The 18693-nt window shown below is 35.8% G+C and overlaps 1 protein-coding gene across 1 annotated transcript in view; it reads left to right on the top strand.

Annotated features, from left to right (window-relative positions):
• LOC106469862 (B-cell lymphoma/leukemia 11B-like) overlaps positions 1-18693 on the top strand; it is a 92061-nt gene that overhangs the window by 62616 nt on the left and 10752 nt on the right. Inside the window, exon 2 of the mRNA XM_013930377.2 lies at positions 15574-15897. Coding sequence (XP_013785831.1) covers positions 15574-15897 — 324 coding nt within the window. The remainder of the gene's footprint in view (positions 1-15573; positions 15898-18693) is intronic.

Below are 18693 nucleotides of genomic sequence, written 5' to 3' on the forward strand. Positions count from 1 at the left end.
AGGTGTCATATTATAGGGCAAATCCTATAAAATATTTAAAAGTGTGTTAAGTTAAATAAGAGAAATTGAGAAAACTTGAACTCCCTTTTTAAATTCATGATCTTTCTTTTTTGTTGTTGGTTTTGCTTTAAGAAAGGGAACCAAGTTTTCCACAATCCTTTCATGTTGAACTTACCCACTTTTACAGTACATTTTCTCTGGGTTTGCTCTTTTATGTAACTCGTGTTTATGCATTTCGTTCAAATCTTTCTACTCTGTGCAGATATAGTAGAACTGATAAAGGATTAAATTCTTCTTTACTATCACTCATAAGTTTTTATAAGTTAAACATTTTTTCATTGAAAGATTGCTTTTACGCCCTCTCACCCTACAAATATGTTACTAGCTTGTTAATACATCTACAAAGCTAATTTCTTAAAATTACCCAAAGGCCTGACAAATGTCATTACTCGTAATTGAGATGGAATACTTCTGTTTTGATATTTTAGTAATTAGATCATTTTTTTTATGTTTAAAGCCGCCGTACGTATATATGTAAGAGAAATATAGCACGTTTCAATGACATTAAACACCAATGTGTTGGATTTACTACTGCTCATATTTTTTATTCCTGTCTATGGTTGGAGTCTGGATTATTTGCGTATTATCATTAACAAAATAAAAGAATAAAAACATTACTATGATTGATTAAAATCACTATAATAATATATCTAATAGTAACATCATGATACAGTCAAATATTTATCAATATCATTGTTTGTCTGAGAATATTCGCATGCACAAAATTTGCACAAAGGCTATCTGCTCATAACCTTCTCTAACATTGAAAACTGGTAGATTAGAGATAAGGCAACTAATAAACATCACCTACTACCAACTGTTTGAAAATTATCATCTGAAAAAATAATGGAAATTTAGATACGGTGATTATTTCATTTGTTTAGTCAAAACCGTATAGTAGAAAGAATGATAGAAATACTTACATTTTACTCTTCGCTATATATGGCACACAATCGTCATACTTAGTGGCAGAACCAAAAGTGTACTTAACTTACTCGCAAAAATTAGGAAAGATTATACTTGATACCTATATTTCTTTCACCAGGACATTTAAACCACGTGCACATAATGTACAGTTCGGATTAAAAGTTCTAATTCCAATTAAACGTACACATTTAGTACCATCATCAGGTAACTAGTAAACAGCTAACCGAACTACTCACATGAGATAAGGCCGCCAGAGAGCAGCATCTGTCACCATAAAGGGATCTGTCTGGCTTTTTTGACCCGAATAACGAAATTACTTGAAAATGCAGAACGTACTCAGTAACATAATGTCTCAAATTCAAGATCCTATAATTCATAGCTTGACGAACTAACACTAGTTCACGCCTGACCCAAATACGTACGTTAGGAGAACACTCTTCAGATCAACAATATATATATATTTATAAAGCATAGCTGTCCGCCCGTCTGTCTGGTGTTTCAAGTTGGGAGAAACAAAGTGAACCAAATTCAATTTCAGTTAATTCGGTTGGTAGAGGAATTTAAGTTAATAAACAATCGGATGAATGGTTCTAGTTTTGCAGTCATTTACATTTTATCGCCTCAATACCATGAATGGGAGCTCAACTTAGGAAGAACGTCAGTAGAAAAATTCATGAAGCCGACGCCAAACAAAAGGGCGTTTAATGCAACGCGTATCAGGGGTATATTTGCATTGGAGTAATGGTTTATATGCTATGTCTCAGAACAATGCAAGGGAATGCCCCCGTTATTTGGTAGTTTTATATAGAAATCATCTTCATGTATGTGGATTTTTATCATTATTTCACTTTCAAGAGTGCTCTTATTTTTGAGGTTTGTATTTCGAAATAAATACATAAGCAACTTCAATTATATCTCTATGGGTCGTTACCGAATTAAAGGTTTAGTGTGATTGTTGATGAGCGCAAAGCTACACTATAGGCTATCTGTACTCTGTCCACCATTGGTATCGAAACCCGATTTCTGGCGTCGTAAGCCTCCCAGATGAAACCGTGATATATATGTATGGTAAATAATATGACCTGAAATGGGTTAAAAATGCTGTTTTTTGGTGCATTTTTATACGTACAAATTTGAGATATACATGTCTTTGCGTTACGATTTCACAATCATCGTTTTTTTTTTTACTGTAGATCAAGGTTGATACTTTGGTTTCCTGTAAATTTTTTCACCGTTATTACATCTGCAGTAACGGGTTAGTAGTTGTATTGTAAAGAATAGAGTACAGTTTTATGTGTTGTAATTTGGAATCATAGTAAATGTATACAATCATCTATGAAAATGTGTAATATTGTGGTTTGTATTTTAAAGAAACTAAACTCCATTATTTATTACTAGTGAAAAGTCATTAACTGTTTAACCCATAACAAAACTAACTAAAGATGTTACAGCAACTTACGAAAATAGCATACAGAAGGACATGTGCATGCGCTCAATATAAAAACATGCTAATTTAAATATATATTATGTAAGTATACATACAGAGCTGTTGTACTGCACTGAATTCACGCCATCATATTGCTTCGGTCGGCCTTGTTGTCATGCTTGGTTGGCATGTTTATTTTATTGTTTGATCGCAATTTTATTTATACGAAACATATTCTAAAAGCACACATCATTCACCAGAACACAATTTCTTAGTATTGTAATATTATCATATTTTATTGTAAACTCTTATATTGTTTTAAATTACGCCAATAAAATAAATAGACACATTAATTCAAGGCATACTGTCTTCATGTTTTTGAAACTTGATTGTTAATAATAAATCGGAAAATACGTTTATTTTATCTTCAAGAATAATTACTTGAAGATTTGTTTGTTTTTGAATTTCGCGCAAAGCTATACGAGGGCTGCTTAGCAACGTCATAGAATTACCTCTTTGAAAAAAAAATACATATGTCCGTCCATGGGCTAAGTTTACATTTCAGTTTAGATGTATATTTTCCATTCATTCTTTTTGTGTGATTGAAACTGTCTGTGTTAAATCGAAAGTAAAATTTAATAGTTACGTTTCAAAACATTTATACAATTGGTTCATATCTTTTCTAGTGTGTGTATATGTATTATGTATATTAAGCTGATGATTTAAAAAGTATGTCTACTAAAATTTCAGTTTCTGTTAGACTGTATATTTGACATTTTTAAAATAATGTTACACATTACTCGGTTGTTGTTGGATCATGTTTTTAGTAAACCTTTAATATGACAGTGTTTATTGTTGTATTGGCGATTGTATTCTGTCACACTTTCCTGTTTTGATTCGACAGTTCATTCACTAAGGTTCTACTTTGATAGGGTTAATAATTATATTTTAAACATTACTCCGTTGTTAGTGGGTGATATTTTTCTATTCATATAACATTTTCAATAAACCTGATTTTGTGAAATAACTGCATAGTTTCATTAGGTTGGTTTTCAATTCCCTTGTATAACCCCGATGTTATCGAATGTTAATGGGACATTGATAGGATTTTGTTGTAGGTGCAGACCAGAGAAATATGGTGATGTTGGATGATATAACGCTTTATACTTGGGGAAATGTGTCTGTATATCTACTCAATGGGAAGAATACTGACAGTTTGGACATCATATCTAGGGTTGTCTTCTGTAATCTTCTCTTACATATCTGGTACCTACTCGATTCCGGACAGATTTTTTTTAATCTAACCAGCTGGTCAGCAATGATGGTTTGGTGATTTTATCCAAGACAGTCACTCATTCATCTTTTCCTCATCTTTGAGACAAGATTGTTTCTCTAGCAGTCTGGCAAGGAATAGTAGTTTCTCTAGCAGTCTGGCAAGGAATAGTAGTTTCTCTAGCAGTCTGGCACGGAATAGTAGTTTCTCTAGCAGTCTGGCACGGAATAGTAGTTTCTCTAGCAGTCTGGCACGGAATAGTAGTTCTAATGACCTTGTCCATTGCGCTACCCGCTCTTAATCGTTATCGCGTTTGGAATTTCTCTAAATGAAGCAACACTTACTTGTTGACGGAACAAAACATGTTTCACAAATAACAGTGACCTATATGAGCAGTTGTATTGGCTAATAATCCAGTAGCCAGACATTACTATCCCAAACTGCCCCTTAGAATGAACTTAACCTTTATTTACTGCAATAGTACCAAGCTTTTTTAGGCCAGACATCCTTCCAGAGTCAGATTCCAAAGGTTTATTTCAGTGTCGGTTGAAGGGCTGGTTATAGACAAACTGTGTCTAATATCAACCATATGTAGGTCAACAGGATACCGCGATAGAGTAAACAGACTTCCACACAGTGTTCGTTGTTTATGTTATGTGTAAACTCTTATTAACATTTATACATATTGCACGTGCAAGAAACGTCAGTGAAGTCAGATGTACATACTATATTTGTATGTAAATTGTATAAATAAATATTAATCCCACTAACGTTAGCTTAAATTTATAGTAATAAATTGTATTTTGTTTAAGCTGGTTACAAAATCGAAAATTTAAGTTAGCTTTATTGTTACAAAGAGTAAGTTCGTATAAAATAACTTATATATTTAGACACACCGAGTAGGGTATACGGAAGGTGTACACGTATTATACGTATTATAATTCATATGTGATGTTCATTAGATATGAAATTTGGAACTAATTGTAAGGTCATTTGAACACATACGCTTCATAAACAAAATTAATATTGAGGAAGGCTTACGAGTCTGTACATCGATGGATTCGGCGAGACAACACAACTTCATCCACGGCTTCCTCCGATCCTAGTTTTAGGCTGTCTCCGGGTGTCGGGTTTCTTTGGAGTGTCTGTTATGTCCCTTTCTTTCCATCTGGCTGTTATACGAACAGAGACCCAGGCTCCTGTAAGAAAGAAGTAGGAATCGAGACTGCAGAAACTAGTTCCTATAAAGATGAGCTGACCCAAGTTAACAGACATTAATCCATAACTTCTGACCCATGAGAATTAGCTAACAGATCTTTCCCTCGGTACTTTTTCCATATACAAATTTAATACTATCTAGGTGAAATTATAAGTTTCACTGGACAGTTTTTTTCTGCTTTTCCAACAGCATGCTCACAGCTTGCATTTTCATATATTTTTGACTTCATTTTATATTATAACAATAACGAAATATTCATTAGAACTGTATGCTTATAAAATATTTCAATCTGTATGACTGAAAGTATTCTATCTTAACCTTCTATCGTTAGTATTGAATTTAAATAACTGTTCCTTTCAATACTTTTTAGGCCAGATTCACAGTGAACTTTATACCACAAAGTTTGAATATTCAGATCGTTTTCATTAACATGTTAATTACCAGTTGTGTTCTTTGTGTAATTGACTCATTCGTGTTATGTTATATGACTTCATGTTGTGATCCTACATGTGTAAGACCACATACATATTTATGTATAAACATATATTGCTATATACACATTGTCACATACACCAATAGCTTGTAAGGCTGCCTCTGGTTCGTGCACAAATTCACAAATTGCTTCGGTAGCTGTCCTGGGTTACCTGCAGCAAGGAATGTTTCAGTAACTGTGGTCTGTAATATGCTGCCATCTACGAGCCATCAAATTCACGGGTTTTTCTTTCAGGCTTCACGAAAATGAATAATAACTGGCCCAATTCAAATAAACGGAAACAATGTAGCTAGGATTCTCAGCCAGACTTAATATTGATGCTGTCACTATAAAGGATATCAATATACTCTCAAGCAAGGATTGCGCAATTTGCTGAGTGGCTCTTAGCCATTCAGCTAGATCAAGTGAGCAAGTTTTTCGAAAATGTCCAATGACAGTTCACCTCAGAACATCACCCAGTAGCTTGGAAAGCAAAGGTTGTATTACTTTTTCAGTCATTGATTTTTAACCATTCTAGCTTATGATAATCAATCAGATTATTACTCAGTATCCTGTGGCTCTCTTAGTATAAAACTGTTCAATAGCTCAGAAAGCAAGAGTTGCTAAACCGTTTCAGTCCTGTTAATCATGAGATTGACAAAACATCCTAGCTTATGATTACCAAACAGCTATCACTTGATATCCAGCAGAAATATCTCAATGAAATTCTACTCAATAGCTCAGAAAGCAAAGATCACAACACCCTTTCAGCTGGATTTTCAAACCTCTAGCCACTATATTCAGTTGTGCAAATGCCAGGTCTAAACATATGATAATCGAATGGTAGTAATAAAACGCAGTCCTTACGATAGCTAGGAAACCAAGAAATGCTACTTCCTTTTAGTCGGTGTTCATACAATCAGTGACTGTCCTAGTTCTATAGGAATGGGTTTAATCTCAGGCATATTGATCGGAAGGCTTCTAGATCTGATGCACCTTTCTCTGGCTTACTGTGAACAGCCAGGTAAATACTTTCAACTCTTTCCTCCTCAACTTGTGTCCCGGCATGGCCAGGTGGTTAGGGAGCTCGACTCACAATCTGCGGGTCGTGGGTTCGAATCCCCGTCCCACCAAACATGCTCGCCCTTTCAGCCATGGGAGCGTTATAATGTAATGGCCAATCCCACTGTTCGTTGATAAATGAGTAGCCCAAGAGTTGGTGGTGGGTGGTGATGACTAGCTGCCTTCCCTCTAGTCTTACACTCCTAAATTAGGGACGGCTAGCGCAGATAGCCTTCGTGTAGCTTTGCGCGAAATTCATAACAAACCTCCTCAACTTTTCACTCCAGGTGAGATAAAACAGTGCTCTTCTTGGTCTCTAGTTCCATTTCCTGGTCAAGCCAATTCAAGAAAGTTTCGTCAGTAACATATGGATGCATTACTATGCACTTGCTGTAACTAATGCATTTAAGGACCAACTTGTCAGAGATGCTTCTGTGCTACTGGCAAACACCCAATCCCCATGCTGGTATATCCATCCTTTTAGTTTTTGTCCTAGCATCTTTTCTGTCATATGGCAGCTTTTCACAACTTTTTGCATGCAAAATCATGCATATTAACTAATGCGACGAGCTTAACTACTCGACGCGTTTTTGCAAGCATTATAGGATGTTTCTGCCCAAATGGGAGGACCATACATCATATCCGCAGGAAGTAGGATTTTCTGGCCAAACATGAGCATGTTTCACGAATATTACAACTACCAGTTGTTTTTTCTTTACCACAGGCTTGAAGGTGTAGCCAACCACTTTGATCAGACATTTCTCCCATTGCAACTCCTTCATTGTAAGTTCCATTAACCTTTCAAAAGTGATGAGTGTGTGAAACACAGGCTAAATAACATGAAATATTATTCATATAAGCAATAGTTCATGCTAAAAGCAGCCTTAGATCTCGTCTCATAATCTAATTCGACTTGCCAGTATATGGATGTCAGATCTAAAGTGCTGAACTTTCCAACATTCATCCGTTCATGGCAAAAGAAAGATCTTAATGCATGTCACCATGTTCATCCACTTAAAATAAGTACTGAACCTGGATGTACTTTCCTTATTTCTGGCAATCAATACTACAGATGACCAAGCACTCTCTAAAGATTGTATGATCCATCCTTCAGTATCCACTACTAGAGAGAAAACTCGTGCTTCATGTATGAAACATTTTTATTATTTTTGTGGTATTTTGTATATTAATGTACAAAGTTTATAAAATGTAAAGGCAATGCTATGTATTTAAAGTAATTAAAACAGTTACGTGACCTGACTAGACTACTGACGTACGATTTTACATATAGTTCTAAACGAATCTGATGACCATGTGGAGTATTTCAGTGATTATGAGGTTAAACCTATTCCACAACACGAAGTCATCCCTACCCCAACTTCTCAACTGCAAAAGGCAATTTGAGCGAAGTGGTTTAATCAAAATTGTCAACCCAATTAATTTATCTAATAAGTGACACCAGATCTAGTGACGCTTTCAAAACTTGGGTATTGGGGCAAGCACTAAAACTCTGTAATATTGCTCCCAGATCTCTACTCAATAAGGTTTTGGTACTGTTATTCTAGTGTCTTTAATCAAATGAACAAATTCTCAAACAAAATATTAACACATAAGCTCTGCTGCCTGAGAGCGAGCTCTGAGAGATAACAGATTCATTCCCCAAATACCCTTTCCTTTACAATGCATAGTTCTATCTACACCTACCACTCCTTTTATGCATATGGTGATGTCGTCAGTACTTCCCTTCTCCTAATCTTATTTTTGCATAGTTTAATGAAGTTTAAAAAGCTTCCCCACAAGCACCTAAGCACTATCTGCATCTGTAGTGCTCTAGTGAAGCCTTTGTAGCAGTTTTTATAGATTGGCATCACTCGTATCTACAAGATGTTGTGTGAGTGCTGTCCACCTCAGTTAGCCATCTGGTCTCATGAACACATTAGGATATTCAACCAATGCATCAATGAGTTGTTATCGCTGCATTGGATCCAGATTTTTGCACTATCCTTAACCAATGCTCTCAGATGTGTTGTCTGCCAGTATTCATTCTCAGGAGCAATGTCACTGATACAAAAAGCCTAGCATCACTTCTACTCTCAGGTAGTTCCACTTTGCTTATCCACTTTCTCACTGGAATGATCACATTTTATAACTAATTCTCCATAACTGCAAAACAGCAGATGAACATCATCCTTTCTTGGACAGATAATTGCTCAAGCTAATGCTATTTGCATTTTTGGACAGAAAATAGATAACCTACGCACAAACTAAGCTAATAGTAACATGGTATAGACACACTAGAATTCAACTGCAGTAAAACACTTGTGTACATGGGAATGTTGTGACTTTCTGTACTACACGCACTCTACTTTCATGATTGGCATCAGATCTCTTACAGACATAAGTTCAGTGGGTGCACAAGCAAAATTGAATATTAGGCTCTGTAATACATCGATCCTGAGGATGCCATTGCCATAACTGAGGTCCTTTCTGTCATTTACCTCTATCACTTCTAATTTATCATCATTATAAGAAAAAAAAACGTTTTTAGCTACTGGTCAGAGTGGTGGTTCTACTTGGAGGACTTGTTATATTGCGAGAGATGCCAGAGTTTTTGCTGCTCCTACGACTACCAGGAACCTATCTCTTTCCCCTGTACGTTTACAGTTATGTACCAAGCTCCACCTAGCTCCCCTAAGTTGATCGCCAAGCTTGACTTTGGCTTCATTAGTTTTATGGAGCTATAGCCACAGCATTTAACACTTACTGTTGACTCTCTGGATTTGATGAGCTATTGGTCGAAACCATCGATCTTGCTTTCCTTGCTACATGATTTGGTACATGAAGATAACTTTATAGTCACCCACCATTTTGCAGGTAAATCAGACACTTTGCTCTTCTTTTGAAGAACCACCTCTGGGCAGAAGTATTATTGGCTGTAGCCTGCAAATCATGGAAAGATTGGGATAGCTATACCCATTCACTGGATGCCAGTGTAGATGTGCTACAGCACCAGGATGTATGGGTGGTTGGATATCCCTTCATATAGTACAAAGAGAAGGAGGTACGTGGGTAGGATGGATCATCTGAGGTATACCTACTACAGCAGGCTTTTCCCCCTCTGTGACTGCTTTGAAGTTATTCCTCCATACCTTGCAGGCTGAAAATTGCTTCTGTTAGGGAGGAGAATATTACTTATGCCAAGGTGGTGTCTCATTCTTCTCTAGGAAGTTCCTTGATGAACTTATCAACCAATATGTCTTCTTGGTCGGCATAGGCAATTTCTGGGTATGCTTTTTCATGTAAACAGTGCATATCATCCACATAGGTAGCAAATATTTTGTAGTGTCCCTCTTCTAAGCCTATGAACTCAACCTAATGGATTGCTTGATTCCCACTGGGTCAAATTACTGATGCAACGTATCAACAACTGTTTCAAAGTCTCAAAAATAAACCTCACTCAAGTGATTGATGGAGTACAGTGCTAGACTGTCCAAACTTTAGATCAGGAATTGTGGGCTTTTCAGTCTTATTTTGCTGTGCCCTTAGAAATAAGCAATATGTTATACTTTGCTTCATTCAGAGGGCCTGTGGTGGGGGTCAAAGCCTCTTGCCTATCAGTTCTCAGCCAGCACCTGATGGAGATGTCATTGATATTGCAGATATAGGGTGGTAGGAATCCTCAGGGACCCTGACTATCCAAAGTAGCAAAACAACAAATTGCTTTTAGTACCCATCCACTAGTCCTGCTCGATCCCAGGTTTTCCATGATTTATGGATGTTCTTAAAGAATACTTCTTGGCTCACTGAGGCTCTACTGCCCTAACCATTATTCTCTAGTGGTTTCAGCCAGAGCTGAAGTGGGGTTATTTTGCTTGAAAAAGGTACAGAAGTACTATAAGACTACCCTATTTGGCCTTAGACTCGCCAGGTGCCATACCACTACAATGACTTTCATTTGGTTGTTCATGCGTTATTAAAAGTGGGGAACTCGACTAATTGTCCTGCGTGTTTGTTTGTTTTTGAATTTCGCGCAAAGCTACACGAGGGCTACCTGCGCTAGCCATCCCTAATTTAGCAGTGTAAGACAGCTAGTCATCACCACCCACCACCAACTCTTGGGCTACTCTTTTACCAAAGAATAGTGGGATTGACCGTCACATTATAACGCCCCAACGGCTGAAAGGGCGAGCATGTTTGGTGGGATGGGGATTTGAACCCGCGACCCTCAGATTGCGAGTCGAGCGCCCTAACCACCTGGCCATGCTGGGCCGGTCCTGAGTGCACCAGACTATAGCAGCTCCACTCTTGAACCATCAGCCTGAGGCAGAAAAACTTATGGACCTTTGCAACATCAGCAAAATTTTGCACATCTAGGAGAGGACTTCTTGACCAGATAACTCTCTTTCTACCAACCCTCCTTCTTTTTTATAAGTTTATTAATCTGTGGTAGTTGCCATTTTCTCAAAAAAGTTTTTTAAGCTTAATTATATACATTATTTTAAGTAAAGGATAATACACGAGTGAGATGAAACAGAAAGCTTTAATATCCTGTAGTCACAGCACCAAAACTCTCTTTCTGGTCAACTCTGATATTTTCAGATAGTAACGATTTTCGCTAAGAGTAACAAGACAGTGCTGCTGAATAGGGGAAGATTCGTCAAGATATTTATTGCAAAATGTTTCTGTATTATCTTCTGACTAACAGAGTTTCTGAAACTTATACGCTGAACATAAATGTGTAATCTTTATTCAAGTAGTAAAACGGTATTTCACTGCCACAATAAACAGTCGTCTTTATTGAAGAGTTAGGTTTTAAGTTGTTTCTAGCTTACTCAAATGAGGTCGTATGCAAGACTAATTGTGTTGATGTTCTTGTCCAGACTGCGTAAATATCGTGTAACTTAGTTAACTCGTCTATGAAAGACTCACCCAGAGCAACTAGTGCTACCCAAGTAACACCCAGTTACGAGCGACCTTGCTGTTTTTACCATGGGAAGACAAAACACGTTACGCTAGGGATGAATAACATAGAATATTAGATAGCTCGAGCAATAATAACTTGACATAGGTTTTGAAATTTTTCCATACCAATACAAGGAGGTAGAAAACACATGGTATGATTATATACCACAGTTACATCGAATGAATTTACAACATTCTAACTGTAATGAAGTTAGTAAGATGACTTACTATATAAGCGGAGTGTAGGGTAACTGGGAGTAATGTTATCAAGTTTAGTCAGGAATGAAAATAACATTTTGTTGACAACATTTCTGAACATCCTGCATATAAATTATTGTTAAGCTGCTTTTGATGAAAATACGTTATAAAATAATGCCTTTATTAAATCACAAGTTATCAGTAATAGGAGGTGATGACTACATTTCATAAAAGCAGGTTTTGTTTATTAAGTAAAAATAAAACGCCCTCCATAGTACTGAATAGCAGAGATTGTGACAAAATATATAAGCAAGATGTCAAATTGCGAGGTAGTAAGATACACAGGGTGTCTGGAACAGTTGGTGATTTGAAGCTTTTCTTAATTTCAGATATATGTGACTGATTATGACACTGTTAAAGCACAGATAAGTTGACTGACAGATACCACTCACTTTCTAATTAACTATTAGCCTCGTTTATTAAAGTTTGCTGTTGTTTCCATGACAAAGCCGGCTCCTGTACACGTCTCTTCATTAGCATCTATGACCTGTTCAGTTTGTATTCTTATGTGTGTGCATACTTTGATCTCAACTCGATAACAAAAACAAATTCAAGTATATAATTGGAATCTTTCGTTCGACACATATTTGTTTGAAGAAAGGCGCGGTTTTCAAAAGGTCGTGTTCATTTCTTGTATGCAAATTCAAAATTTTTAATATGAATTTCTGAATACGTCATTCGAGTATTAGAAAAGTCTGATTTTCCAAGAAAATGAATATTAAACATGACTTTTGCTTGCAAGTATTTACTTCGAGTTTCTCTATAGAGGAAGTTTTATAAGCATGTTAATTTCATTGAATGGCTGTTGCCAAGACTTCGAGTTTCACCAACGGTTGAAAATTATAACCATGCACAAACACACACACACACACATACGTTTGTATTTGAAGTCTTTAAAGCACATTGTAAATACATGCATACTATGCCAAGGGTTACATAGTTTGCATTTACCAGGCCTCTTATAATTCAGTAATTTTCTTTTGAATTTCCCTTCCATCACTTGAAACTTTCTTAAATCTGATCGTGCTAGCAATCAGTATAAATATTACAGTAAAATGGGTAGTAAATATTTATTGACTTAGCAACTGATATGGAATGATGGATGAGAAACTAACTGGTTTATCCAACTAGTCTCTAGTAGGTTTGTTTATTTCTTGAGGAATGGGAGAGGGAGTCTTTTACCCAGAAATTGAAAATGGTACAATTAACATTAAGGTTTAAAATTCATTTCGCAAAGCTCAGGGGAAAAAAAGCCATGTTATCTACATTAGGTTTTTTTCTTTGTTTGTTCTATTTAATGAAGGTAAAGAAAATTACCTACAAGAAAATTAGTGAGCAACCTAATTAAGTAACGAAATGTCTGAATGTATAAATTAAATCTGACAAGATAAGCGTTTGCTCTGAAATTCTGTTTGATAAGAATTTCTTGGTCTGGTTGATAAGAGTCTTTTGTTGTTGTTGTTGTTTTTTGTGTGTGGGTTTTTGTTTTTTTTACGCGTCAAGCATTAATGTTTGATACAGGGAGAATCAGAAAATGAAAAAAAAAATTGTTTGTTTTGGGTTACGAGTTTTAAACTGATTACGAAAGAAAACGTTTAAAGGCGCAGTGACCCATAGTTTGAGTTTGAGGGACTGATTTGTGTAAGCAGCTGGAAGGTCGAGAGGGACCTCTGGGCAATGTGATAAAGGTCAGTACAGCAAACTTATTTGCTAAGATGTGAGCCGAGTTCACTTAGGGGTGAAACGAGCGGGAGACACAGCTTTTAGCAGCTCTGTCGTTTAGGTTAACAAACTACTGATCTTTGGACACAATGTGTTTCCCATACTGGGATTGTCAGGACAATGACATGACCAGAGAATAACCATTGGTCATTTGCGTGCGTGTTTGTGTATATTATGTAGGAACATCCTAGTAACAAAAGGGAAATGGTTTGTGCAGAAGTAAACATACAATAATAGGCAAGGCGAAGATGATGGATTGGATTTAATTTCTTTAATGTTGAGCTCCCTCGCTTGCGTTTTGTTCTCAGAGCCATGGTTAATTATAAAATAACTGATATTTTTTTATCTCGAAGCCATGGTCAGTTCTAAAGTAACTGATATTTTTGTTCTAAGAGCCATTTTTAATTATAAAATAACTGATATTTTTTACCTCGAAGCCATGGTTAATTCTAAAGTAACTGATATTTTTGTTCTCGAAGCCATGGTTAATTATAAAATAACTGATATTTTTTGTTCTCGAAGCCATGGTTAATTATAAAATAACTGATATTTTTGTTCTCGAAGTCATGGTTAATTATAAAATAACTGATATTTTTGTTCTCGAAGCCATGGTTCATTATGAAATAACTGATATTTTTGTTCTCGAAGCCATGGTTAATTATAAAATAACTGATATTTTCGTTCTCGAAGCCATGGTTAATTATAAAATAACTGATATCTTTGTTCGAGATACAGGTCACATTTTCAGATTTTTTTTATTTGAAACCCAAGTAGATTAACAGAATTATCTAAAGGTTTAATAACTGGGGACCTGCTGTACAAAGATTTTAAATATATTTGTTATAGTTCGGTTGTGTGACAATTTCGAAAGCAGATGATCACGTGAATTAAGCCAGTAATATAGTACATAGTATGTAAAAGTTTATTACAGTACAAACCATGTAGAGTGGAGGAGGGGGAGTTGAGAGATTAGTATCACGTAATATCCTGTACACACGTTTGCGCAAGTTCTAGTTTATAGACCACCGTATTAATATGTTGTATAAACCTGCTACAGTAGTTCAGTCACAATAATATCTAATTTTTAAATTGGTACCCCATAAATTAAAGTTCCAAATTTCACGTCCTAGTACTCATGACCCCAACCTGGCTCAACGGCGATTCCAAAGCGCTGCAACTTGAAAAATCATGTTTCGATACTCGCTGTGGGCACAGCACAGATAGCCCATTGTGTAGCTTTATGCTTAACAACAAACAATATTACTCATCAATGATTTATTTACTGTAATATAAATTCGTATAGTTCAAATAAACTATAAAACAGAAAAACACATAGCATACCTTTTGATATCCATGTACTTCACGCTAATACTACTGATGAAAAACCTTTACAAACATTGATACCGTAATCCCCCACTATGATTCCTGGGACGGTAACATCTGAAGTACCTTCTTTTCTATCTTGAAAGTCTCACAAGAGCATTTATTAAGAAGTAATTTACCCTTCGAATTTCCAAAATCACGAACTGTTTAAACCAAATTAACAATAAAATTTCAGGACTTGCGTTATAAGGGTGAAGATCAAATTCCATTATTCGGTCAGACAAGAGTATCCCAAGAGTTGGTAATGGGTACTGTTGACTAGCTGCCTTCTTTCTAGTTTATCAGATCAAAATTAAAGACGACTAACGAAGAAAGCCCTTGAGTAGCTGTCACAGTCTGCTCTCTACGCCTCCAAAATATAGAACCGATTTTTATTTTTCTATTTTTGCTATGGGCGCTAACAATGGATCAGCAGATTCGGTATGCTAACCACTATCCACGGTAAGCCCATTATTGATAACTGAAAACCATGAACATAACATTTTCGCTCGTTACTTCAAGTCAGCCTCTGTCGGTATAACTTCCCAGTAGTGTTTCATACAGGTTGATACCCATGTGTTTTTGTTGTTTCTTAATTTATAATGTGTTAAATGTTATGATCATTTTCTTATTTGTTTTGAAAACTGGCGTCATTTTGGGAGGAAAAAGATTAATACAGAACAGCATATCCAAATTACTGTGTCGGGGTTATTTTACAAATAAACAAAACTGAACCATGAAACCAGACCTTCTTTATAGACATAGATTAGGTATTTACACCTTCTGTAATGTATCTCATAAAATTAAGTTCTATTTATTCTCTTCCTCAGCTGATACGGAAATAATACAAGATACCCTTACCTGCGGTGTTTGTCATAAAGAATTCGCCTTATCCGACATTTTGGAGTTTATCGAGCACAAAGTGCGAACTTGTAATAAAGAAAACTGCTTGTACGAAGAAGAAAAATATGACAGTGGAGAGGTAAACGAAGACGGCAAACAACTTAATATAAATGATGAAAGTAAAGATGGTCGATCAAAAAGCGTGTCACCGTGTGGAATGAAGGCATTGCGAAGAAAACGAAGACACTCTATGGATGATTTCTGTCCACAGAGCTCTTCCAAAAAGAGACGAGAAAACGAAGATGCCAGAGGTTAGCCAGTTTTAATGTTTTAAAAGTTTCAGCTGCAAACAAAATTTAGAAAAGCTCTTGAACAAAAGTGGCATTGACTTGATGTGAGTGACTTTTGCATAAAACTTATTATTTCACTTTGTATTGTAGCAAACCAAGTATAGAAGAAGGATGTTGTATATAATATATTTTAAGCATATTTAGTAAATGTATTAATTGAAGTGAAAATATGAGATTTTAGGTAATTAATTTTATTAGTTGCCATGATTAATAAATTTCAGTATTTCCGTAGCCAGTTATTATAACCTGTTAGAAGCAGAGGCTGAAATCACAAATGAGAAAAAACAAAAACTCTCATTTGTGTAGTGTTATTTGTTATATAAAGAAGATTTAGTATCAAACAAACGGGATTCAAACTTGTTTTATAGAAAGTAATTGATACTATTGAAGAAATAACTTATTAATGTTTGATTTGCACACTACGGGGCTAAGCTTGTGGTATTCTCAGGCTCACTTATTTTCCTTTGAGCAATTGAGTAGGATCCGCAAGATAACAAAAGATTCTACAGGATGTGTTTTGCAGAGATTAGCTGAATTCTCTTGATTTTGAGTGAATTTAGAGTAAACAAAGAGACTGGACACAATGTAAAACCCAGTGACATAATAGTTATTCAGTACAAAATGCAAAAAAAAGAAAGTAAAAATAACGAGTGTGTGGATGAAGGACGCACCTATACTGGAGCTTGAAAGTTTCTGAACTCTGCAGATCTCTGTAAGAGTTTAGAAATCTTTGATGAAAAAATTGCTTCCAGACTGAGAAAACATAACGTTATGTAAATAATTCTACAATGCTATTCTTCTCAAGCTATGTGCATTATCTATGTCACTGTTGGTCATTCTCATCGAAAAATAAGAAAGGATGTTAACTCCAGGTATCACTTTACCCGCCAGTGGGAAAAATTGCTGCCTACTCTTAGACAGTATTTTCTACTTCAGAACAATTTTTTTCCACGAGAAGGTGCATGTGATACCATAAGGGAATAAGTCAGAACAATAGGCAACTAAGGTGATAGGAACTTAACCACTTCCTTGACTAATGTTTTACTTTAAACTTATATACATTTGTATGTATGAACGTTTTGAAAACTTTTATGTGAACTTAAAGGTTAAGTAAAGAGGGTCAAAAATACCTAGTATGCCTGCTTACTGCAAGCTCACAGAGAAGGTCAGTGAGTTTTAATATAAAAGATTGGTATTGTATTTCTTGCAATTAAAGTTTTCAAGCAAAGTGATTAACAGTTTCCAGTTCATTTCGAAATCAAATATTTATTTTTTTGATAGACTTGAACTTGCAGTATAGAAAAGGCACCAGAGAGTTTACATAAAAATGAGCAAAGCATTCATAAAACTGCCATTTTAGATTTTCTTCGTGTATAATTTTTCTCTTAGAATATGTAATGTTGCTTCTTAAAATATATCAACTTGTAAAGCAAATATAGAGGTTGAGTATGTTATGTTCAAACAGTTTTGGTGCTTCACTACGTCATTACAGTCTGATCTTACTCTGACGACCATGCATCTTGACAATACACCTGCAGCATAGTTTCAAGTGCGAAAGGCTCCATTGTTAGGTTATTATCTTTAAAGCACGCCTTTACTTCCCTGCATGCTTTTCACAATCCATCTAGTTTCATTCTTCAGCTCTTTGGGGTACGCAACAACTGAACAGAAGCCTTATCTTGGAAACCCATACCCTGTTGATTTTTTTTTGCAGGTGGAAATCCTTATGAGGTGTATTGTTGTCTGGGGCATGGACAGCTGACCTCTATTTTCGTGGATTCTCACATATTACAGAACGCCACATTTTTCTTACCATGGCTCTGGTAAGACTTCTGGCAGATCTCTTTCTGGATATTCTTGGTGCCATCACACTACCTATAAAACGTAGCCTTGACACAACTGTTCAACCGCAGCTTTATGTCGGCTGTGACTTGTTGATTTGCCTGTTCAAAATCATTTTAATGTAGCGTACTTAACCCTGTAGAAGCTAGAAATTGTATTATTAATTTTTCAGGCTAATTTTTACTTTCAACTTGTCTCTACATACTTGTCACTGTGGCACACAACAGTCGCTGTCAGTTAGTTAAGTGTAAGGAATTTGTTATGTATTTATTTTAATATGAACGTTGTTTAGATTAAGTTTATATTTAAGAACATACATAGCTTATACTATTAGATAGGTATTGCGAAACTCCCACCTGTTATCCAAAGTTGTAGAAGATTCTCGAGAGTAAGAATCAACAATACATCTGTATACGTAAACGCTTTAACCAGTATTCTTACGTAAGACTGAAATTTCTAGAACGCCTCCATACAGCTATAAATATAACCAACGCGACGCGCCAAAAGGAGAGTGTCTATTATTAGTTCGCTATCATCAGTGTGCTATAAAATTTCGAAAGCTATAACTGTGTTTTTATAACGCTTATCAATCGAAAAACTTAAGATATTTGACCAGGAATATTTATAAATTTCGAATGCTACAAATCGTTTAACTTCAGTGGATTCTCATCGGACATTAGTATTTTTACAAAAACATTACCTAACTTGAACGGTGGAAAACAGCGTGTGTGGCCAATAACAAAGCTAGCTAGCTTCCCGGCGAATCGTACTTACATCAACTCGTAATTAACTCGCTTGTCGTAAACCCTCGATAAGATATCAAGGGAGTTCCAAACCAGAAAGAAGACTTTATATTGCTTGTAAGTTCTTGAAACTTTTGTTTATAAATCATTGTTTGTAATAACTATTTGTAAT

This window comes from Limulus polyphemus, unplaced genomic scaffold (assembly GCF_000517525.1).
Source record: "Limulus polyphemus unplaced genomic scaffold, Limulus_polyphemus-2.1.2 Scaffold99, whole genome shotgun sequence".
Lineage (NCBI taxonomy): Eukaryota > Metazoa > Arthropoda > Merostomata > Xiphosura > Limulidae > Limulus > Limulus polyphemus.